Consider the following 27073-nt stretch of genomic DNA (forward strand, 5'->3'; position numbering starts at 1 on the left):
GTAGATGCTGGTCTGGCAGGGCTGTACATCAGGCTTTCCCTGGATCTCCATCTGTAATGCAGTACAGAAGCTGCATGGTACAGATTTGCCCAGCTATATCCTTCCCGCTGGCGCGGCAAATCGCACCACGCATAGCGCGAGCTGCACAGCTGCGAGCGGATACTCGCACTGCGTACGCGCCTCCATAGGAATGCATGGTGCGATCGCAGTGCGTGCCATAGCGTACGGTAGCGTATGTAGACGCGGGAAATCCCATGGCGCGAGGCGTGCGCACCTTTGTGGCGCAATCAGCAACAATGTAACTAGGCGCATCTGTATGCTGAGACTTTTAGTTCTACAACAGCTGAAGAGTTCCTGATTACTAACCGTAACCTTAAACAAGCACAGAATGCAATCCTTGGCTATATCCCTAGCTGCTAGCACCATAAGTCGCACACCCTGTCAGTACACAGTATCTCCCCTCATTCCTGATTTCAAGTAAACTTTGACTGCGCACAGGAAGTGGCGCCTCAGCTCTCCACAGGAGCGTGCCCAGCGCTTCAGAGGCCACCCCTTACCCAAAGAGTACCCCCTACATGCCTCTGGTATGTGTGGCATTAAAGGCAAATCACTCAGATCTCCCAAAAGTGCCGAATTCTGGGATTAAGGGCCTGATTCAGAGCCGAATGCAATTAGCGCTCGCTCGTTCAGAAAAAGGGGCCGGCTATTTAAATTGAGCGCTCGCTCTTTGCGGTTTGTTGACGCCTCTATGTCTGAGCGAGCGAAACATGCGCTCGCTATTTTGTAAAGACGCCCCCCGGCCGCTCGCATCCTACGTCATCTCCGCTATTTATTTGATTAATCGAGTACATTGAAAGGTGTATGAACTGCTCGCAGTGCTTGTGGTAGCATTTTCCTACCGCAATCATGCGAACAGTTCAGTCTAAGAAACAACCAGGTGACGTGGTCGATGACGCTGCTTTCTTAATTATGCACTCCCATTAAACGCCCGTTTTGACCGTTTGGCACGCCTGCGTTCAGATCTCCACTCCCCGTTTTCAAGCACCTTCCCCTGTTACCACCCACAAACGCCTCATCCTGTCACTCAAATTAGCAGGCACTCGCTATTTGGCGAGCGCTCGATTTCCGATCGCACTGACTGGTTGGCGCATGCGCATTACGACCCATACGCATGCGCAGATGTGCGAACATCGCTCGGAGCGAGCGGCCGCTTACGAGCGGCTCTGAATCAGGCCCTAAGTCCTGATACTCGGGATGGCAGGACAGTGTCCTCAAATCGGGCCTGCCCCGCCTGAATTGAAACATTTGGAAGCTATGTCAGTATGCCCAGGTATAGGAGTACAAGGGTTTCTGGGACTTGTAGTTCTATGATTGCAGGAGAGCTGCCACCGTTAGCTATGTGGAAAAGCAGCAGCAAATTAATGTATTTTACGTGCAGTGAAATATACCAGAAAGATAAATACTACTGGAAGTATTATTGCAAAGAAGTAAATCTGACCCCAGCTGGATTCCAAAGGACTGGCATTTAGGGCCTGCTTGAGCAAGTATCGCAACTGCGATTACGCACACAATCGGCCACTGCGATTTCTATAGAATTAGTTACTACAAAATTGTTCACTGGAAACAAAACAACACAGCAAACAATACTTTGGATGTTAAATCAGTGGTTCACAAACATTTTTGAATCATGGCACCATAGAGCTTCAGCATTGTTTTCATGGCACCTCTAAGATAAAAGTTGTTATTGAGAAATTTTGAAAAATGGAAAAAAAGAGATTTGCCCCCAGCACACTGCAGCAAAAACAATACTTAAATCCAACATGATAATAGAGATTTAGAGGTATTAGTTACACACATTTGCAAATATATGAATAAGCGCCAGGCCAATCGTCAAGATGTGTAAAGATAAATCAATAAACTTTCTATCGTCAGATGATAGATGTGACCCATAAACTTAAACTAAACTTAACTAAAATAAACACAGGAGACCAAGTTATGCCGTTTAAATTAATTGGTCAGCTTTATTTGGTTACAAAGGTAGACATGGTGGCAGGAGAAAGAACGGCAACTAACCCGCGTCCGCTTGTCTTAGGCCGAAAGTAAATCACAACTTGTGAGGGCCAACTATCCCAGACAAGGGTAGGGTGATCTTAAAAACTTGCAAAGGGCCAACTATCCCTTTCAGAGCAAGTGATGTGGCCCCAACACCCATGCCAATGCACCATTCATCCTGCTCGGTCGAGAGGTGCCGCTGACCCCAATAGGGTGAAATCAGCCTATCAGTGCATTGAAGGGGTGCGCACCGCTATTACTGCTGCAAGATGGACACTTCAATATTGCCGGTCTTTCCTGCCACAGCGGCTCTCAGGAGAGAAGCAGCCCGCCACCATGCTAACCAACCAAACCCTTAAAAACTGCAAAAATATCTTCTAGAAACAAAAAATTACCCTCCTCAGTAAGATGAACTCCATCCCTGCGGAAAAGGTGGGCATCCTGAATCCGAATTAAAGGATGGTGCACCACTAGCCCTCCCATTTCCAGCACGTGCCTAGCCACCCATTTGTTAACCTTCCTCCTGGACCTGTCCAAAGCCCCACTATTATAGCAATAGCGCCAGGAAAGCCTGGCGATGATAGGGGACCACACCAAAAGGCAGTTAGGCAATAACCGAACCACCTCTCTCAAGTCACGAACAATCGCATGGCGCAACTCTAAGGCGTTTGCTGACCCAAATCGTTGCCCCCGAGATGGATAATTAACACTAAAGGGGGACCAAATTCAGCTGCTGCCCTGTGCAAGTTGCGCAACAAAGCTTCCCACAGCATGCCCCTCTGCCCCAACCACCTAACACTCTCCCAACGTGGGAACACGGAGGCATCTTCAGCAAAGCGCGACTGCCCGGCCCAAAAAATAAAAGAGTGACCAATCAACCAAATGGGCCTAGCGTCCTGGAAACCTGCAAATATACAGAAATATAATAGATAAGTATATATGCAACATGTAAATCACGAAGGAGGAGTGGGAGGGGGGGAGGAAGACTTGACCCGAGGTGAAAACCTACAAAAAACCTGCTGGATCTTTTCTATATTTCATTCGTTCACATTAATATTATTTTAAGCTAAACGATCAATGTCCAAAGCAGGGCAAAAAACAGGGCAAAATCTCTCGGGACCCCCACCGGAAAGGCAGCGAGTTGGCCAAGGCACTCAAGTCCAAACGAATAAAGTATAACAATTTATGATTCCAGACGAACATAACTTCTGTAAGCATTGGACTTCCATCTTCCGAGAGCCTGGATCTCCTGTGAAGAAAGACCCGAGGAGGCCGCAAAAGTGGCGGCACCTATTCTAAAAGAATGGGTGCCGTAATCCGAAGGGGAAAGCCCGAGGTGCCGTATGCAGCGATGGAAGACCGATCTAAATTGGAATTTAGACTTCCCGGCCGCATTGGCCTGCAAAGAGTATATTGGGAGGCTAAGTGAACCGGACAAATCCCGTCATCAGGACAGGACTTCAGGGACACCCAGCGACCTCTACCCATCTGATCGGTCTTGGAACGCCGAATACGGCACAGCAGCGTATCACGCAGCAAAATGTGACAACGAAGCAGAGGGGGCTGAGCGCGGCGCGAAGACGCTACCAGCTCGCTGATGCAAAACGCCCCATGAAAGGCCATCGCAAAAGCGAGTCGGAATAACAGAACCTCGAATTGCGAAGAACAAATGCCCGTCAAACTTTCACCTAGACGCGCTAACAAATCAGGACCAATAGGACGACGTCGGTCATCCGCGGCAGGCCTGACGCGAGACCAACCCCTAAGGGCCCTTTGTATTAAAAAACCCTTAGTTATGTCCCTCCGCCCCGCTAGGCGCAAAAAGAACGAAATCCCAGCAAGCCTCTGGGCAACATAAGCCCGCGACCTGCCGGAATCGAACAAGAAACAAACAAAAGCAACCATATTAGTATCACGAGATTTACCTGACGAACTCCGCCCTTGCAAAAACTTCTCCCACTGTTGCCAAGATGTCTGGTAGGCCGTCAACGTCCGTGGGGCCACGGACCGACGTGCGAGATCTTCCATTCTGGTTTGATGATCTGCCAACAATGAAATGGACAAAGCTCACCTTTTAATGCCGCGTACGGGGCCAATTCGCGGAACCGTCGCCAATCCTGTCTGGAGAGCGCATCAGCAATGGAATTATCAGTACCCGGCACATGACGAGCTGTGAACAATATGTTAAACTGCAAAGCGCGCAGAACCAGCCAAGCAAGAAGCCGCAACACTGGCAGCGACGACGATCTTTGGTTATTGATCGCATGTACTACCCCCAGGTTATCGCACCAAAAAACTATGGAACGGTCGCGCAACCGCTGACACCATAGCTCTAATGCCACCACTATGGGAAACAGCTCCAGTAGGAGCAAGTTCTTGGTCAATCCTGCCTGCACCCATTCCGCCGGCCAAACTGAAAAACACCAATCTCCTCCCAAAAAAGATCCGAAACCTGATGATCCAGCAGCATCCGTGAAGAGCTGCAGGCAAGCATTAGGCTGAGGATCCGCAGGCCAGAAGCGCACTCCATTAAAATCGACCAAAAAAACGTCCCAAACCGCCAGGTCCAGCTTTAGCTCAGACGACAGTCGCAGAAAATGGTGCGGGTGACGCAGCCCTACCAAAGCCCTCTGTAGCTTCCGACAGAAAATCTTCCCCATCGGGATAACTCGACACGCGAAGTTAAACAGCCCGAGCAGGGATTGACCTTGACGAAGAGTTACCTTTCCTCCTGCCAACGCTAGGAGGATAGTATCCTGCAAGCGACGAATCTTGTCCGGCGGCAGCCGGCAAAGACCCTCCAAGGTATCAATTTCAATACCCAAGAAAACCAGCTTAGTGGCTGGGCCCTCAGTTTATCTTGCGCAATAGGTACTCCAAATTCCGAGAAGAGTGCTTGCAATGAAAAAAGGAGACGATTGCAGCGACGCGAGCCAGCTGGACCTACGCACAAGAAGTCATCCAAGTAATGGGCTATGCTCGTCTCCCCAGACCCCACCGCGACACACCAATGGAGAAAGGAACTGAAACGCTCGAAGAACGCGCAGGAAATAGAACAACCCATCGGAAGACATTTGTCCAGGTAATAGCCATCCGTCAACCAAAACCCCATGAAACGAAATGATTCAGGATGCAGGGGCAACAATCTGAAGGCGGACTCAATGTCCACTTTCGCCATGAAAGAACCCGGACCCGCTGCGCGAACCAAGGCTAACGCAGATTCGAATGACTGGTACTGTACGCGGCAGACCTCAACATCTATGGCGTCGTTAACCGACGTGCCTGACGGATGTGACAGGTGCTGAATTAAACGGTAACTCCCGGGGGCCTTCTTGGGGACAACACCCACAGGGGAAAGGACCAGATCGGGTATCGGAGGCTGCGGGAAAGGTCCAATCATGCGACCCAGCCCTACCTCCTTCATAACCTTATCCTTTAGTACGTGAGGTAAATCGCAGGCCGAGCGTAAATTCCTAGGGGACCCGGAACTGACAGGCCGTATTATTGGAAGCGAAAATCCTTCTGCAAAACCCTTACGCAAAAAGGCGGCGGCGTCCCGCACAGGATACCAGTCTAACCATTTTGCCATGGCATCCAGATGAATGGGGGTCAACGCTTTACTTTGAAGTCCCGGCCCCTGACCGTTTGGCAGAGGGTACTGCAGAGGAGGCCTGAGCTCCTCCTGGACCGCGGGAGCAGTCCTTACTGGGGTGTGCCGCGCCGCAGCGAAGGCACTGGTGTCGAAAGCGACACCTGTTACCAAGGGTACAATTCCCATTGTTGTATGCGTAACACTTCCGCTTGTTTTGCCCTCCATTGGCTGTCCTTGGTGCCGAGGGGGACGAGGGTTGAACTGGCCACCCAGGGGACTGATCAACAAGGACGCGTGTAGGCTGGGTCACCTCCATCCACACTTCAACATCTTTACAACCCAATTCCATGACCTTAACCCGATCTTGTTTTCGACGAAACTCTTCGTCGTATTGACGCCAAGCCGTACTGCGTGAGGCCTTGAATAGGCCATGTATCAGGTGTAAGTATCGTATTACGTTAAGGTACTCGGAAGGCCTGGTTTTGAGATAGCAAGTTGAGAACACGCAGAACTCAGATATCCAATTCGTGTAAGACTTAAAGGCCTCCAGACCAATACCCCCTTTTGCCTTTGCGGTCGCAGCAGCTTTCTTCGCCGTAGCTGTAAGGGTGAACATATCTACGTAGCGCCCTTTTTTGATCCGCTGCTTAACCCTGGTACGCATACCTCGAGTGACAGCTGTATTAGCGCAGTGTACAACATCCTCCGGACCCACTCCGCGATCTACACTGGTACTACTGCCAGAGGACCGTTCGCTAGAATGCCTGTGACGACGTGAGCGACGTCTGCGAGACCTCCTTGCCCTTTTACGCCTAGCCTTCCGCGAACTATCGCTTGAAGAGGAAGAGGAAATGGAAGTAGACCCGCAGTCAGACGTACTGTCACACTCACCAGAAGCGCTGGCGAGGGCATTGGAAACTCCAGCGCCCGCGTTAGCTCCGACTTCCGCCGTCGCACTTCTGGTCGGGGCTGCGACCACTGTTAACTCCTCCAGACTGTCGTCTGTAAAAGAAGAGACTGAGGCGGCATTGTGCGCATTGTCTGTGTCCGTAGCCTGATTGGGCTGAGGAAGGGAGATGGCAGAGGGAGAGAAAGAAACGGAAGGAGCTGCGGGCATGGGAGCGAGGGAAAGACCGCAAATCCTGCCTAATTGCTGCACCAGAGGGCCAAGCTGCGTCTGCACGGCGGACGCCGCTGACGCAGAAGGGCCTCCAGTGTCAGCGTTTCCAGGCTGCTGGGTCAAAAGCGGTGTCAGTGCACCCACCACAGACACCAGCAGTCCGGCTATGGCACCAGCATCCAGCAACGGAGCACTCCCTGGTGCCGCAGGCCCTGCAGGCATAGCAGACGCCGGAGCAGCTGCCACCCCCGCAGGCCTGGAGGAGCTGGCTACTGCAGACATGGGGGACCCCATGTCTGCATCATTATGAACAGAGGGCAGCAGAAGAGGGGGCGGATTAACCTGCCTGTCACTATGCAGGCGTTGGCTCCGCCCCCTTCGTCTCCGCCCCCCGCCTGTATTAATGTGGGCCTGCGTGCAAGCCGGCGCCATGACAGGCATCCGGCCTGCACGCTTATGTGGCCGCTTCCGCCGCCCTTCCCCCCGGACTTCAGCCAGCTCCCTCTGAGCGGCCACCGGGGAAGAAGGGACGGGCGGTGTGACTGCCCGCTGCTGGCCGCGAGAGCGGCCGGAGCGCGCACCCGCGACTCGCGCAGGCACTATAGTATGCCTGGCCGCCCCCGATCCCCGCCCGCCCTGGTCCCCAGTCGCACTAGTACTGGCGACCCGCGGGGAACCAGGTGCAGGCGGAGGCAGCACCTGTGGCGTCTCGAGGGATCGCCGCGGCCGCGTGCACGTGACCGCAGCGTTGTCCGCTAAGGGGCCCGCTGTACCTGACCCTCCCGAACGCCGGGAGGGCAGTACCTGAGGGAAATAAAGTGCGCCGGGCCCGCCACCGTCTGACAGACGGGCGGGTACCGAGCGCGCGCGCTGGGGGCGGCTCATAGTGCAGGGAAGCAAGATAGGTAGGTAAAGAAAGAGAAAGAAAAGTTAGATAAGAAAAAAGAGTGTATATATAGGGAAAGTATAGAGAATAGAGTAGGGAAAGATATAAAGTAGGGAAAGAGAAAGTAGGGATGAATAAAAACGATTATCCCAACAGACAGATCTGCTAATAAAGGAACTGCACTTCCCTGGTCGCAGATCAATTCAAAAGAGGCAGATTTTACCACAGTAGATTCTCTACACCCTCTCACTAACTCCGCCCCTAACCCAACGTCCTATCGCATCTGCCTATAACTGTAAACAAACATTTTTTACTTTATTAACCCCTCTATCCCTGACTAGAAGTTTATGTGCCGTCGGCTCTATTCCTAACCTCCGTTATATTAAGTATTAATGAAATGATAAAGAATTAAGTTCATACATGTACTGTTATCATGCAGTACACCAATTTGGAATTATATGACCCAGAGTGGGTGCTACTATTATGTAGCAATAATTATTTTGGGGTGAGCGTTTGGGAGTGGGGGGGGTTCTGACTGGGCCTTTCTCATGGCATCACCACTTAATTCACATAGAATACTTTTATCACTTCTCTATTTGTTTGTACATTTATGTCATTTTAATTCTTTATCATTTCATTAACACTTATTGATTTATCTTTACACATCTTTTCTTTATACTTCACTATCACCTTTTTCCCTTTTTCGTGTGATGCCCTGGGCTGGATTTTTTTTGGGGTGCCTTGCTTCTCGGACGTGAGCCCCTTAATGTTAGGGACGCCAGTATAGAGGAGCCTTGACGATTGGCCTGGCGCTTATTCATATATTTGCAAATGTGTGTAACTAATACCTCTAAATCTCTATTATCATGTAGGATTTAAGTATTGTTTTTGCTGCATTGTGCTGGGGGGCAAGTCTCTTTTTTTTCTGTGTTCAGTGTAAACCCCGCCCTTTACAAGCACCTGTGTTATGCAATTAAGCTGATCTGAGTAACTACCATATTTTTTGCTTTTTTTTGCAAATTTTGAAAAATGTAGTAAAGTGAAGTAAATTGTGCTGAGCTGTCATCCTTCGGTTCAGTTATGTGGTGGTGGGCAGGTTTGCACTTCTGTTTGTCCACATATTTAGGCACAGAAAAAGACAAATCACAGGTGCACAACTCCAAATTACTAATTATATACAACCTAACTCGTAGTCGTGTTATCAGACCAGATTTTAACTTCATCAATGAAATTCTTATTGTAACAATATATGGTAGAAATCATGACAAAACACGCTAGACGCTATCTTTTGGAGAAGGTAAACACCACTGGTGGTAAGGTAGGGATAGCATAGGCGGAGACCGACACCACAGACGTTTTACACCTACGGTCAATTTGTGGAACTATAGCCACCACTTCCAATCAGTCTCAAAAAGACTATAAACATTAATAATTTTTATGTGTTTGTATGATTATTATGCTTTACAGCGCTCATTTACATATATCAACCATACTTTGCTTAAGTATGTATGTACTGTATATCCTGAAAACCTGGACTGTGAGTGTGCCTGGGGGACAGATGGCCCGATTCAGAGATGGAATGTAAGGCGATCGCAGCTGAGATTTTGTACGCAATGCAGCTGCGAAAATAGGCTAATGGTTGCAAAGATCACCTGAGCATATAGACACCCACTGCTGCCTTCTCACCTGCGTACGACACCACTCACCTGCGTAAATATCGGTATCATCGAATCACATCTAGCGGCCATCTTGCCATTCCGGCAGGTCTGACCTGCCACAGAATCAGCAGCTCTCCTGACACGCAGAGGGCTCTCATGCTGCGTAAGAGGTCGCAAGGGCTAATTTATGCACGCCCAATGTAACAGCGTTGACACGGTCAGACACGTCTGCGTTTTTCTGAACACCCCTGTTACTACCCACACAGGTTCACAACCTGTCACTGACTTTGTGATAGTTTCCTTTGGGCGTCCGTATTCGCAATGCGATTGCTGCACACGCACAGTGCTGCTTATACGCATGCGCAATGGCACACAATCGCTTGACCTGCGTATGTAATCACCACTGCGTCCAAGGGCAAACGCAGGATTTCTAGAGGGGGGGTTTCCAAATGCCTGATTTTAGAGTGAGTGTGACCAGTCCATGAAGAGGGCAGAATTAGCACTTATCCAGCTTTAATATGTGTCATACAAAGTGTATGTCCTAATTCCAGCATATACAGGACTAGCGATCACAGTAACCCATTATATGCGTCATACATAGTGTATTGTGTGTCATAATTCCAGCATATACAGGACCAGCGATCACAGTAACCCATTATATGTGTCATACAAAGTGTATTGTGTGTCCTAATTCCAGCATGTACAGGAGCAGCGATCACAGTAACCCATTATATGTGTCATACAAAGTGTATTGTGTGTCATAATTCCAGCATATACAGGACCAGCGATCACAGTAACCCATTATGTGTCATACATAGTGTATTGTGTGTCATAATTCCAGCATATACAGGACCAGTGATCACAGTAACCCATTATATGTGTCATACATAGTGTATTGTGTGTCATAATTCCAGCATATACAGGACCAGTGATCACAGTAACCCATTATATGTGTCATACATAGTGTATTGTGTGTCATAATTCCAGCATATACAGGACCAGTGATCACAGTAACCCATTATATGTGTCATACATAGTGTATTGTGTGTCATAATTCCAGCATATACAGGACCAGTGATCACAGTAACCCATTATATGTGTCATACATAGTGTATTGTGTGTCCTAATTCCAGCATATACAGGACTAGCGATCACAGTAACCCATTATATGCGTCATACATAGTGTATTGTGTGTCATAATTCCAGCATATACAGGACCAGCGATCACAGTAACCCATTATATGTGTCATACATAGTGTATTGTGTGTCATAATTCCAGCATATACAGGACCAGTGATCACAGTAACCCATTATATGTGTCATACATAGTGTATTGTGTGTCCTAATTCCAGCATATACAGGACTAGCGATCACAGTAACCCATTATATGCGTCATACATAGTGTATTGTGTGTCATAATTCCAGCATATACAGGACCAGAGATCACAGTAACCCATTATATGTGTCATACATAGTGTATTGTGTGTCATAATTCCAGCATATACAGGACCAGAGATCACAGTAAGCCATTATATGTGTCATATATACTGTATTGTGTGTCATAATTCCAGCATATACCGGACCAGCGATCAGAGTAAGCCATTATATGCGGCAGTAGGTCCATCCTGCCTGTGCTGAATGTTTTTATTTCAGACGTGAGCTCCATTCCAGACCATTGGAGTAGGTCCGGGAATTTAGGCGAGCATCAGAAGAACCTATTACTGCCCTGGACATATATGTACATATTAGTCTCTTATACACTGGATAGTGTATTATTATACAGTATTAATAATTAATATCTATAGCAGCGCATCCCTAACAGTGCATGATTTCCAGATCTCTTGGTGCACTGGTGTATTTATTACTGGCTGACAGATGTAAAAAGATCCACAGGTGGTACTAATTATTTCATTTGTATTATAGAGAAGAACATGCAGCACTAGTAAAATTTTGTTATATGACTATTTCTATTGTGGTCATGGTATGGGCTTGGGAGGGGGGGTTTCCAGGCAACCGGAACCCCCCTCCTGCGTTTGCCTATGGCGTCCAGCTCTGAATATGGCCATAGTTTGGGAATCACTGATGTAGTTTCAGTTGTAGAAGAATGCAGGGTGCACCCATGCTCACAGAGCTAACCGTAAAACCTGGCTTGCTGGCAGTCGAAAAGTCAATGACCTTTGGGCCCCACAAATATTTAACGGAAAGAAACAGACCCTGTCTATTCCAGCAAACAGCACAGATAAAGGTTTCCCAACCACCTAGCAAACACAGGCAGTGTACACAAATCCAATTGTCTGCACAAAGTCAATATAACTGCTGGGAATGTGCTGACCCTCCTGACCGCTTCATTAAGCCAGGACACAGTGCAGTCATGTTACCCCTCAAAATCGCCTTCTTCCTTGTGATCCTCTGCACCCATTGTGCCAGCCAGAGGGGGACGGGAAAGAAGATCGTGAAGAATCCCATTGACGAGGTAGAAAGCGTGCCCGCGTTTGATCCTAAAAAGGTAAGAGCTCCAGAACACTTGATAAATATTGCTGATCCATTTGTGAAAGCCCCGGCTGAATCAATGAGGGGTGGTCAGTTATTGGGGTTTTTATAAGATGTGAGTGTTTGCCAGCTGCCCCCAGTTTCCAGGGATAGTTCCAGGATTAAAAGGTTTTGTTTCTGGAAATATTTATTTCACAATTGAACAACTGCGCATTAAAATTTACTACATTTTTCAAGTAACTTCTACAAAATAAAGCTGTACGGCCATACTTCTGCCATGTGATACCGCCTGCCCTGGCAGCAGAATACTGCATCTATAGATCAGTGTATTTGGTTAAAACATCATTGAGCAGGGCTGAGTGGCACTGCCTCCTGCCGTTAATGCTGAGCAGCCTGGTCAGCGTGGTGGGCAGTGTATGAAGCTCATGCCATGCTTCTGTGTCAAGAGGAGGGCATCAGGTGCTGCGTGGCAGGGGTTGGGATGGGGGTGGGCAATTGGGCAGGGGCGAGTGCAGGGACTTTATTCTCTGTGCATTAAGCCACAGGCAGAGCATCATATGCAGGTGTCCATAATAATATACCAACGCCGTCACCTTAAATAAACTGAGAAGAGCACATGCTCCCTCTTCTCTCTCTAGTCTCCATTTGGCATGCCCCTTTCACTAGACCCAGCCACGGATGCCCTCTTCTCCTCACCAGCTTCTGCTCCTTATGCCCCCATCTCACCATTCACTGCCCAACATACCCAATTTCTCACCTACCTACTGATAGGTATAGTCACTCTGTTAAAACCTGGTGTAGGGTATAGTGACGGTATACAATCGGGAAGCCGGCTGCCTTAATACCGGCAGCCGGCTTCCCGACTGTCATATCCCGGCGAGGGATGAAATGCCGGGCGTCTAGATGTAGACTCCTGACATTTCCCCGACGCCGAGAGACAGGCGCCCAGCATCCCGATCGAAGGGATGCCGGGCGCCGCGAGCAGACAGCCGCAGGGGGGGGTTAGGTTTAGGGCTCCCGGGGGGGGACTTAGGGTTAGGCAACCCCCCGGGAGGGTTAGGGTTAAGCTATGGGGAGGGAGGGTTAGGGTTAGGCATCCCCGGGGGGGACTTAGGGTTAGGCAGCGGGGAAGGGGGGGATTAGGGTTAGGCACTTGGGGGGGAGGTTGGGGTTAGGCACCCTTAAGGAGGGTTAGGGGGTTAGGTTAGAGAATACTTACCTATCCACGATCGGGATTTCCAGCGCTGTCGGGCTTCCGCTGCCGGGAACTCTGCTGTCGCTGGCCAGGCGCTGCCGGGAATCGAACCGCCGGCCGCATTTCATACCGATTCCACAGTGACTCCCTAAATAGCGGAGCCGTGGAGCTAACGAAAATCTTGTTATGGTGAATATAATAGCGGGGGTCTCCAGATCAAACCCGCAGTCCAGTATCTCACCTGTCCCAGTGGACTCAAAGCTCCAAAGTCTCCCTAGGAACCAACTGCTCCTGCGACTCCCAGACAAATAGAAACAAGTAGGTGTGATGTTGGTCCCTGTGACCAGCGCCGCTCCGGTGGCTATCTGTGGGACTGTACGTTCCAATGACTCGCAAGCAGGGAGGTCGTGCAGGATGGTAAGCCGTTCGCGCCTCAGCAACTCTCAATCAGGACACAAGGGGTGAAAGCTGGACAGTCTGCCTCTGTGGGGAATCCCCCCGTCCAGCGGAGGCAACAGATAGCAGAAATGGTGGTCCGCACAAACAGGCTCAGCAACGTCCGTCAATGTCTGGGCCTGTGTGCCACACACCTCCCTCCTCACCAGCAGGGGCGTAGAGAGCCCGGCAGGGCCCAGGGGACGGTGGGGGTCCGAGGGCCTATTCGCACCCCCTTGAGCTAATAAATAAAAATAAAAACAACACGTGCCGCGCGTGCTGGGGAGGGGGCCGTTGTGAGCCCATTAGCCCGACACAAAGCCAGGGGGGAGCACGATCAGTGTGATCACTCCCTCTCACACTGGCATAGGAAACTTGCGGCTGCTGCTCAGCACACACTGCTGTGAGGGAGGGAGGAGGGAGGGAGAGAGACGGTGCCGGACCCGGGCCCCTCTAGCAAGCGTAACTAAGGGGGGGTCGAGCAGGGCGTGTGCCCTGGGTGCCATCGGACCGGTGGCACGGGGAATGGAGGGGGGGCGCTGCCGGCCGTGGTCCAGGATACCGTGCTCAGTGTAGCGCTGACCGGACAGAGGGGGTCATTCAGACCCGCTCGCGAGCGCAGGACGCTCACAAGTGGGTCGATGTTGCCCCACTGCGCATGCGCACAACGGAGGGAGCTCCGTCGTGCGCATGCGCGAGACCCGGATAGCGACAGGCTCTCCGTCGCTCCGGGTCTCGCACCAAAGGGGGCGTGCTGTCGATGTTGATTGACAGCACGCCCCCTTTGGTGGGCGTGCCGGGGGCATGGCTGCCAGACGGAGGCGTTCCCATGGGAACGCCTACTGTCTGAAGCCGGCCCCACTGACATCACTAGTAATGTCTGATAGAGCCAAAATCACTCCAGGGCTTGCGTCAGCGAGACCCTACCGCAGGGTCTCCGTCGCAAGCCCGATGGTCGCGATGGTCTTGACCATCGCGACCATCATCATGGACGCTCGCATAAGCTGTGGGTGGTCACCCACAGCTATGCGAGCGTCCATAAGGCCGCTCCATTTTCATGTAGGAGGGCCCTGATTCAGAGCCAGCGCTCTGGTCAGAGCGTCCGGCTCTGAATCAGGCCCAGAGTTCAGTCAGCACTACACAGTAAGTAACAAACACACAGCCGCGTTCCGGTGGCTGTGTGTTTGTTTTAATTAGCAGCCAATGAGAGTCAGACAGACTCTCATTGGCTGCTTCGCCAACTGCCGGAGCCGGGCTGGAGCTCACTCATGAGCTCCATATTCCGGATTCCACAGTGGGTAATGGGAGAGACGTCATGACCTCTCTCCCATAATGCAGAGCGGACCGGCCCGGGAGGACGGAGATGAGGACTGGGCCGGTGGGAGAAGGAACTGGAGCGGGGATTCAGGTAAGTGTTTTGTTTTGTTTTTCTTACGTGTGTGTTTGTCTGCACTGCTGCTGGATGAGGGTGGGGGGACTGCTGCTGGGGGGCACTGCATCGGGGGGGGGGACCATTACTGGGGGCAGTACTGGGGACAACGACCACTACTGGGGGCACAGCATCGGTGGGGACCACTACTACGGGGGGGAGCCTACTACTGGGGGCACTGCATCGGGGGACCACTGCTGGGGGAACTGCATTGAGGGACCAACACTGGGGAGGGGACTACTACTGGGGGCACTACTGGGGGGAACCACAACTGGGGGCACTGCATCGAGGGACCACTACTGGGGAGGGGACTACTACTGGGGGCACTGCATTGGGGGACGACAACTACTGGGGGCACTACTGGGGGGGGACCACTACTGGGGGGGCTGCATCGGGGAATCACTACTGGAGGCGCTGCATCAGGGGACCACTACTGGGGGCAATACTGGGGGGAGACCACAACTGGGGGCACTGCATCGGGGGAACACTACTGGGGGCACTATATAAGGGGCTTACAACTGGGGGCATAAGGGGCACTGTATAAGGACAACCACTGCTGGGGGCACTGTATAAGGGGCACTTTATAGGGGGGACCACTACTGGGGCACTGAATAGGGAGGACCACTACAGGGGGCACTGTATAAGGGGCACTGCATAGGGGGGGGTCACTACTGGGGGCCTGCATAACGGGGGCCACTACTGGGGCACTGTATAAAGGGCATTACTGGGGCCTGCATAAGGGGGACCACTCCTGGGGGCACTGCATAGGGAGGACCACAATTGCAAAGCTGCACGCAGGCTATAGATATATGATTTATGCACGCAGGCAGCATTGCAATTACATCCTTGAAATAATGCAAATGAGAAGGAGGTGTATGATGACACCCACTGTATGACACCCCCTGCTGCATTTGCGATCCCAGCACTGCGACGGAGGTCTCAGGCTGGCATCACCATCACGACCATTGGTGGTCACCGGTTGCGATGGTGGACGGCGTCAGCTTATTCAGGGTGGCCGGCTTGCGAACCCAGGACACTGCGTCGACATGCACGCGCGGATTCTCGATAATCAGGAATCTGCAAACAGCAGTGCACGCTGAATCAGGCCCTATGACCACTAATGCAGCAATGTTTATACACCCTGTCCATGTCCTGCAATGTTCTGTCCTGTAAGTCACTTTTTTCTTGTTTTGTTCATACTGTTCCTGTTTGTGTGTTCTGTAAGGCGCTGCGGACCCCTTGTGGTGCCGTATAAATAATGGATAATAATAACATCCTAATACCTCACAAGCCAGACCCCACATAACACTGTCTCTCCCCTCTCAGCCTGTGCCCTTTATGCACCCCTCAACCCCACATTGTGCCCAGTGTGTCCCCTCTCCTCCACCATAAATCCCACATGCCTCCACCTTAGGGGTAAATTTACTAAAGTGAGAGTTTTTAGAAGTGGAGATGTTTCCCATAGCAACCAATCAGATTCTAGCTATTATCTTCTAGAAGGTTAACTGTCGAAGTGGTGTTATCTGCACTGATACCGCTTCTCCCCCATGTATGATTGGGGGTCTGGGCGGTAAATGACAGGGGCACTAGTGTCATTATCAGTGCTGCCATCTACAAGATAACAGCGCCGAACGGCAGGGCTATGTATGAACGGTCAGTTCGCCTGACCGTTCCGCCCGCTGCAGCTGTCGCTATCGACAGCTACAGCCTGGCGATGCCCTAACCCCACAGCAGGGACAGGGCTGCATGCGGGATCTCGTGACACTTGCGAGATCCCGCGCATGCTCAGTGCGCACCAGCCGAGACGCGTCTCATCAGCACTAGGCTGATGCGCCGTGTACTCAGGCAGGGATCGCCGACGGGGAAAGTTATCACTCCCCCACTCCGGCCAATGAGAGGGCAATACATCTCATCATCAGTGCTTCCTGCGTCGTCTCAGTAAAGAGGCGAATCAGGAAGCGTTATAGTAGCACCAGGGGCGTATCTATAATGGGTCCAGGGGGGCCCCGCACCGCACACCCTGCACCCATAATATTACTTACCTCTCCGGAGTCCCACGTCGGCGCGGGGGTCCGGCGCTGTAAAACGACTGGAAAATGGCCGCAGCTGTCATTTTCCCGTCGTTTGCGCATGCGCAGTACAGGGAAGATGGCCGCCACGGCCATTTTCCCGGTGACCTGTGCATACATTATAGACTCTGGGCACACTCTAGTGCCCAGAGTCCATACCTCCGGCACTGGCCGCGCACAACTCGGAGAGGAGAGGAGGGGGTCCGTGTCGGAGTCTGCACACGGGCCCCCTCCTCTCTAGAAACGCCCCTGAGCGCAACGTTACGTGCCGCTATAATACATCTCCCCCAGAGTGTCAAACTGTCAATGTAACAGAAGTTCTGGCGAGGAGTTGGAACTGGCAGCACCCATTACCAAATGTCTAGTTCCACCTATAAGGATGCCATAATGGTAACTGACAAGTCAGACTCCAGACATGATACATTTCTGATCTGCTAAAATACAATACACACTGTGTATTATAATTATAACATGCGCATTTTGAATGTAGTACTCACAGGTCTTGTTCTTTCAGTTTGCAGGGAAGTGGTACCTACTCTCAGTGGCTTCCGAGTGTAATTACCTGAAGACAAATAACCATCGCGTGGAGGCCACCATAATCCAGGCCACACCATCTGAGAACAGGAAGAATGAGGAGACGTTGGCTCTCAGCACATTTAGGAAGCTGTAAGGAGATTCTGGTTCTCTACTTACCACCAAATGTTACATATTTACTTATAGGAATGGCACATTTTCCCCAGCCTAATATACAGGTCTTACATTCAGCATTTAATATACAGGTCATACATTCAGCATCTAATATACAAATCACACATTCAGCATCTAATATACAGGCCATACATTCAGCATCTAATATACAGGTCACATTCAGCATCTAATATACAGGCCATACATTCAGCATCTAATATACAGGTCATACATTCAGCATCTAATATACAGGCCATACATTCAGCATCTAATATACAAATCACACATTCAGCATCTATTATACAGGTCACACATTCAGCATCTAATATACAGGTCACACATTCAGCATCTAATATACAGGTCACACATTCAGCATCTAATATACAGGTCATACATTCAGCATCTAATATACAGGTCATACATTCAGCATCTAATATACAGGCCATACATTCAGCATCTAATATACAGGTCATACATTCAGCATCTAATATACAGGTCATACATTCAGCATCTATTATACAGGTCATACATTCAGCATCTCATATACAGGTCATACATTCAGCATCTAATATACAGGTCATACATTCAGCATCTATTATACAGGTCATGCATTCAGCATCTATTATACAGGTCATACATTCAGCATCTTATACAGGTCATGCATTCAGCATATATTATACAGGTCATGCATTCAGCATCTATTATACAGGTCATGCATTTAGTATCTAATATACAGGTTATACATGCAGCATCTAATATACAGGTCATACATTCAGCATCTAATATACAGGTCATACATTCAGCATCTATTACACAGGTCATACATTCAGCATCTATTACACAGGTCATACATTCAGCATCTATTAAACAGGTTATACATTCAGCATCTGATATACAGGTCATACATTCAGCATCTAATATACAGGTCATACATTCAGCATCTAATATACAGAACATACATTCAGCATCTAATATACAGGTCATACATTCAGCATCTAATATACAGGTCATACATTCAGCATCTAATATACAGAACATACATTCAGCATCTAATATACAGGTCATACATTCAGCATCTAATATACAGGCCATACATTCAGCATCTAATATACAGGTCATACATTCAGCATCTAATATACAGGTCACATTCAGCATCTAATATACAGGTCATACATTCAGCATCTATTAAACAGGTTATACATTCAGCATCTGATATACAGGTCATACATTCAGCATCTAATATACAGGTCATACATTCAGCATCTAATATACAGAACATACATTCAGCATCTAATATACAGGTCATACATTCAGCATCTAATATACAGGTCATACATTCAGCATCTAATATACAGAACATACATTCAGCATCTAATATACAGGTCATACATTCAGCATCTAATATACAGGTCACATTCAGCATCTAATATACAGGCCATACATTCAGCATCTAATATACAGGTCATACATTCAGCATCTAATATACAGGCCATACATTCAGCATCTAATATACAAATCACACATTCAGCATCTAATATACAGGTCATACATTCAGCATCTAATATACAGGTCATACATTCAGCATCTAATATACAGAACATACATTCAGCATCTAATATACAGGTCACATTCAGCATCTAATATACAGGTCATACATTCAGCATCTATTAAACAGGTTATACATTCAGCATCTGATATACAGGTCATACATTCAGCATCTAATATACAGGTCATACATTCAGCATCTAATATACAGAACATACATTCAGCATCTAATATACAGGTCATACATTCAGCATCTAATATACAGGTCACACATTCAGCATCTAATATACAGGTCATACATTCAGCATCTAATATACAGGTCATACATTCAGCATCTATTATACAGGTCATACATTCAGCATCTCATATACAGGTCATACATTCAGCATCTAATATACAGGTCATACATTCAGCATCTATTATACAGGTCATGCATTCAGCATCTATTATACAGGTCATACATTCAGCATCTCATATACAGGTCATACATTCAGCATCTAATATACAGGTCATACATTCAGCATCTATTATACAGGTCATGCATTCAGCATCTATTATACAGGTCATACATTCAGCATCTATTATACAGGTCATACATTCAGCATCTAATATACAGGTCATACATTCAGCATCTATTATACAGGTCATACATTCAGCATCTAATATACAGGTCATGCATTCAGCATCTATTATACAGGTTATGCATTCAGCATCTATTATACAGGTCATGCATTTAGTATCTAATATACAGGTTATACATGCAGCATCTAATATACAGGTCATACATTCAGCATCTAATATACAGGTCATACATTCAGCATCTATTACACAGGTCATACATTCAGCATCTAATATACAGGTCATGCATTCAGCATCTATTATACAGGTCATGCATTCAGCATCTAATATACAGGTCATACATTCAGCATCTATTATACAGGTCATACATTCAGCATCTAATATACAGGTCATGCATTCAGCATCTATTATACAGGTCATGCATTCAGCATCTATTATACAGGTCATGCATTTAGTATCTAATATACAGGTTATACATGCAGCATCTAATATACAGGTCATACATTCAGCATCTAATATACAGGTCATACATTCAGCATCTATTATACAGGTCATACATTCAGCATCTAATATACAGGTCATGCATTCAGCATCTATTATACAGGTCATGCATTCAGCATCTATTATACAGGTCATGCATTTAGTATCTAATATACAGGTTATACATGCAGCATCTAATATACAGGTCATACATTCAGCATCTAATATACAGGTCATACATTCAGCATCTATTACACAGGTCATACATTCAGCATCTATTACACAGGTCATACATTCAGCATCTATTAAACAGGTTATACATTCAGCATCTGATATACAGGTCATACATTCAGCATCTAATATACAGGTCATACATTCAGCATCTAATATACAGAACATACATTCAGCATCTAATATACAGGTCATACATTCAGCATCTAATATACAGGTCATACATTCAGCATCTATTACACAGGTCATACATTCAGCATCTATTAAACAGGTCACACATTCAGCATCTGATATACCGGTCATACATTCAGCATCTATTATACAGGTCACACATTCAGCATCTATTATACAGGTCACACATTCAGCATCTAATATACAGGTCACACATTCAGCATCTAATATACAGGTCATACATTCAGCATCTAATATACAGGTCACACATTCAGCATCTAATATACAGGTCATACATTCAGCATCTAATATACAGGTCACAAGACAAGCGTCGGGAATTGTCCTATGAGAACCAGGACAGCTGGGATATATTCACTGACTGTTATATAGAGGGGATATTGGGCCTCATTCATAAGTGTACGTAATGCTGATATTTTTACGCCGATTGAGCTCTCGTCGGCCCTGACTTTTTGTGGAGTCAGCTTTTCTGAAAAGTGAAACTTTTCCCCTTACATCTGCCATGCCCTATGGATTCCCTGACGCCGCCGCCGCGGCCACTAACGTCTGTGGCCCCCTCCTCTATGCCATCTCTACCCCTACTGCTGTGTGCTGCTCCCCGGTTCTTGCTCTGTCAGCCGGCTGCCCTGTGTTCTCTCCCCTCCCCCTGCTCCTGTGTCCCTTAGCTCCCCCCCCCCCAGATGTCAGACACAGAGCACCGTTCCGGGGCATATATAAGAACTGTGTATGCTCCGATGCTATGGGCAGTCGTACAGTGTAGGCACATCAATCATCGATATCGTCATGTTGTACAACATGTTTGTGCGATGATAGATGTCGAAGCGACCAGCGGGAGCCGCATCGCTGGTCGTCTTAGAATTTTTTTTTTTAAACAATCTGCAAACGATTATCGAACAATAACAATATTGTTATTGTTCAATCGCTCAATTTAATCGTCTAGTGGATGTGTGCCTTTCGTTGCATCTCCACTAGCTTGGTTGCCTACTTTGGAACTTTGCCTTGGCTGGTAAAACATTGTGTCCTGGCAATACGGTCCATTCCAAACGTAAGCACTGGGCATCCGTATAACCTCAGCCTGAGTTTCACAAGTGAGCACAGTCGCAAGTTAAGAGCGTCTCTTTCAGGTGCATCTGTTTGGGTTACACAAAACATTACTTACTGACCCTATAATCTGTGATCTGTACCTACACATGGCGACAGTGCGGTTTGTGAATAGTTGAGGAATGTCTTGTATTTGTTACAGACGTATGATGGCGCTCTATGTCAGGATGCGTGTAGCTCAAAATACAGACGAGGTCTACAGACGCATCTTTGCATATGCAAATGGAAACTTGTACACTCAACCCTAAATCCACCCATTAACAGGCCGGTCGCTGGATGTAGCAGTTGTGTAGACACCACTCAATAATATGACTTTTACGTTCTCTCTTAGAGACGGAATCTGCTGGGAGATTAAACATGAATATAGGACAAACATAAAAGACAAGGCCAGGCTTTCATTTAAAGGTTGGTACAAACATGTACTTTGGTGTGTGTGCGATTTTACACACATACACATACACTGACATACACTGACCAACACACACACCTACACATACACTGACCGACACACACCTACACATACACTGACCGACACACACACCTACACATACACTGACCGACACACACCTACACATACACTGACCGACACACACATACCTACACATACACTGACCAATACACACACCTACACATACACTGACCGACACACACACACCTACACATACACTGGCCGACACACACACACCTACACATACACTGACCGACACACACACACCTACACTGACCGACACACACGCCTACACATACACTGACCGACACACACCTACACATACATACACTGACCGACACACACACACCTACACTGACCGACACACACCTACACATACACTGACCGACACACACACGCCTACACATACACTGACCGACACACACCTACACATACATACACTGACCGACACACACCTACACATACATACACTGACCGACACACACACACCTACATACACTGACCGACACACACCTACACATACATACACTGACCGACACACACATACACATACATACACTGACCGACACACACACACCTACACTGACCGACACACACCTACACATACACTAACCGACACACACGCCTACACACACACACACCTACACTGACCGACACACATACACACACCTACACATACACTGACCGACACACACACCTACACATACACTGACCGACCCACACACACACACCTACACATACACTGACCGACACACACAAACCTACACATACACTGACCGACCCACACACCTACACATACACTGACCGACACACACACACCTACACATACACTGACCGACACACACACCTACAAATACACTGACCGACACACACACACCTACACTGACCGACACACACACACACACTTAACGCTTCTTTCTTTATGCACACAGTCAGGGGATACGATGGTGACGTTCAAGTGGTAGTGGCAGCGACAGATTACCAGAACTACGCCATACTGTATTACCAGCGCAGGAAGAAGATAACAATTAAACTCTACGGTCAGTATATGCAAACTTGTAAGTAGGTGATGAAGAAACCAGCAACACAAATAGCGCCCAACACACATCATCGCCAGACACTTCCAGCTCCATCTACTAATGAGGCCAAATTCTGCACCACACCCAGCTCTCTCTCTCTCTCTATATATATATACATGTACTGTATATACTGACATTCTGCACCACACCCAGCTCTCTCTCTCTCTATATATATATACATGTACTGTATATACTGACATTCTGCACCACACCCAGCTCTCTCTCTCTCTATATATATACATGTACTGTATATACTGACATTCTGCACCACACCCAGCTCTCTCTCTATATATATACATGTACTGTATATACTGACATTCTGCACCACACCCAGCTCTCTCTCTCTCTATATATATACATGTACTGTATATACTGACATTCTACACCACACCCAGCTCTCTCTCTCTATATATATATATACATGTACTGTATATACTGACATTCTGCATCACACCCAGCTCTCTCTCTCTCTATATATATATATATATATATACATGTACTGTATATACTGACATTCTGCACCACACCCAGCTCTCTCTCTCTATATATATAATATATATATATACATGTACTGTATATACTGACATTCTGCACCACACCCAGCTCTCTCTCTCTCTATATATATATACATGTACTGTATATACTGACATTCTGCACCACACCCAGCTCTCTCTCTCTCTATATATACATGTACTGTATATACTGACATTCTGCACCACACCCAGCTCTCTCTCTCTCTATATATATACATGTACTGTATATACTGACATTCTGCACCACACCCAGCTCTCTCTCTCTCTCTATATATATATACATGTACTGTATATACTGACATTCTGCACCACACCCAGCTCTCTCTCTCTCTCTCTCTCTCTCTCTCTATATATATATATATATACATGTACTGTATATACTGACATTCTGCACCACACCCAGCTCTCTCTCTCTCTCTATATATATACATGTACTGTATATACTGACATTCTGCACCACACCCAGCTCTCTCTCTCTATATATATATACATGTACTGTATATACTGACATTCTGCACCACACCCAGCTCTCTCTCTCTATATATATATATACATGTACTGTATATACTGACATTCTGCACCACACCCAGCTCTCTCTCTCTATATATATATACATGTACTGTATATACTGACATTCTGCACCACACCCAGCTCTCTCTCTCTCTCTCTATATATATATACATGTACTGTATATACTGACATTCTGCACCACACCCAGCTCTCTCTCTCTATATATATATACATGTACTGTATATACTGACATTCTGCACCACACCCAGCTCTCTCTCTCTATATATATATATACATGTACTGTATATACTGACATTCTGCACCACACCCAGCTCTCTCTCTCTCTATATATATACATGTACTGTATATACTGACATTCTGCACCACACCCAGCTCTCTCTCTCTATATATATATACATGTACTGTATATACTGACATTCTGCACCACACCCAGCTCTCTCTCTCTATATATATACATGTACTATATATACTGACATTCTGCACCACACCCAGCTCTCTCTCTCTATATATATATACATGTACTGTATATACTGATATTCTGCACCACACCCAGCTCTCTCTCTCTATATATATATATATACATGTACTGTATATACTGACATTCTGCACCACACCCAGCTCTCTCTCTCTATATATATATACATGTACTGTATATACTGACATTCTGCACCACACCCAGCTCTCTCTCTATATATATATATATACATGTACTGTATATACTGACATTCTGCACCACACCCAGCTCTCTCTCTCTATATATATATATACATGTACTGTATATACTGACATTCTGCACCACACCCAGCTCTCTCTCTCTCTCTCTCTCTCTATATATATATATATATATACATGTACTGTATATAATGACATTCTGCACCACACCCAGCTCTCTCTATATATATATATATACATGTACTGTATATACTGACATTCTGCACCACACCCAGCTCTCTCTCTCTCTCTCTATATATATATACATGTACTGTATATAATGACATTCTACACCACACCCAGCTCTCTCTCTCTATATATATATACATGTACTGTATATAATGACATTCTGCACCACACCCAGCTCTCTCTCTCTCTCTATATATATATATACATGTACTGTATATACTGACATTCTGCACCACACCCAGCTCTCTCTCTCTCTATATATATACATGTACTGTATATACTGACATTCTGCACCACACCCAGCTCTCTCTCTCTCTATATATATATATATACATGTACTGTATATACTGACATTCTGCACCACACCCAGCTCTCTCTCTCTCTATATATATACATGTACTGTATATAATGACATTCTGCACCACACCCAGCTCTCTCTCTATATATATATATACATGTACTGTATATACTGACATTCTGCACCACACCCAGCTCTCTCTCTCTCTATATACATGTACTGTATATACTGACATTCTGCACCACACCCAGCTCTCTCTCTCTCTATATATATATACATGTACTGTATATACTGACATTCTGCACCACACCCAGCTCTCTCTCTCTATATATATATATACATGTACTGTATATAATGACATTCTGCACCACACCCAGCTCTCTCTCTCTCTCTATATATACATGTACTGTATATACTGACATTCTGCACCACACCCATCTCTCTCTCTCTCTATATACATGTACTGTATATACTGACATTCTGCACCACACCCAGCTCTCTCTCTCTCTATATATATATATATACATGTACTGTATATACTGACATTCTGCACCACACCCAGCTCTCTCTCTCTCTCTATATATATACATGTACTGTATATACTGACATTCTGCACCACACCCAGCTCTCTCTCTATATATATATATACATGTACTGTATATAATGACATTCTGCATCACACCCAGCTCTCTCTCTCTCTCTCTCTCTATATATATATATATATATATACATGTACTGTATATACTGACATTCTGCACCACACCCAGCTCTCTCTCTCTATATACATGTACTGTATATACTGACATTCTGCACCACACCCAGCTCTCTCTCTCTATATATACATGTACTGTATATACTGACATTCTGCACCACACCCAGCTCTCTCTCTCTATATATATATACATGTACTGTATATACTGATATTCTGCACCACACCCAGCTCTCTCTCTCTATATATATATATATATACATGTACTGTATATACTGACATTCTGCACCACACCCAGCTCTCTCTCTCTCTATATATATACATGTACTGTATATACTGACATTCTACACCACACCCAGCTCTCTCTCTCTCTCTATATACATGTACTGTATATACTGACATTCTGCACCACACCCAGCTCTCTCTCTCTCTCTATATACATGTACTGTATATACTGACATTCTACACCACACCCAGCTCTCTCTCTCTCTCTATATACATGTACTGTATATACTGACATTCTACACCACACCCAGCTCTCTCTCTCTCTCTATATACATGTACTGTATATACTGACATTCTGCACCACACCCAGCTCTCTCTCTCTCTCTATATATATATATATATATATATACATGTACTGTATATAATGACATTCTGCATCACACCCAGCTCTCTCTCTCTCTATATATATATACATGTACTGTATATACTGATATTCTGCACCACACCCAGCTCTCTCTCTCTCTCTATATATATATATATATACATGTACTGTATATACTGACATTCTGCACCACACCCAGCTCTCTCTCTCTCTATATATATATACATGTA

General features: G+C 46.8%; 1 protein-coding gene across 1 annotated transcript in view; it reads left to right on the top strand.

Annotated features, from left to right (window-relative positions):
• Window positions 1-11671: 11671 nt before the first annotated feature.
• Window positions 11672-27073, top strand: part of C8G (complement C8 gamma chain) — a 32701-nt gene continuing 17299 nt past the window's right edge. Inside the window, exons 1-4 of the mRNA XM_088459195.1 lie at window positions 11672-11814; window positions 17441-17592; window positions 22070-22143; window positions 23119-23226. Of these exons, the coding sequence (XP_088315321.1) occupies window positions 11680-11814; window positions 17441-17592; window positions 22070-22143; window positions 23119-23226 (469 nt within the window). The 5' untranslated portion in view covers window positions 11672-11679. The remainder of the gene's footprint in view (window positions 11815-17440; window positions 17593-22069; window positions 22144-23118; window positions 23227-27073) is intronic.

The sequence above is a fragment of the Taudactylus pleione genome, unplaced genomic scaffold (genome assembly GCF_031769625.1).
Source record: "Taudactylus pleione unplaced genomic scaffold, aTauple2 ptg000897l, whole genome shotgun sequence".
NCBI classification, from domain to species: Eukaryota; Metazoa; Chordata; class Amphibia; order Anura; family Myobatrachidae; genus Taudactylus; species Taudactylus pleione.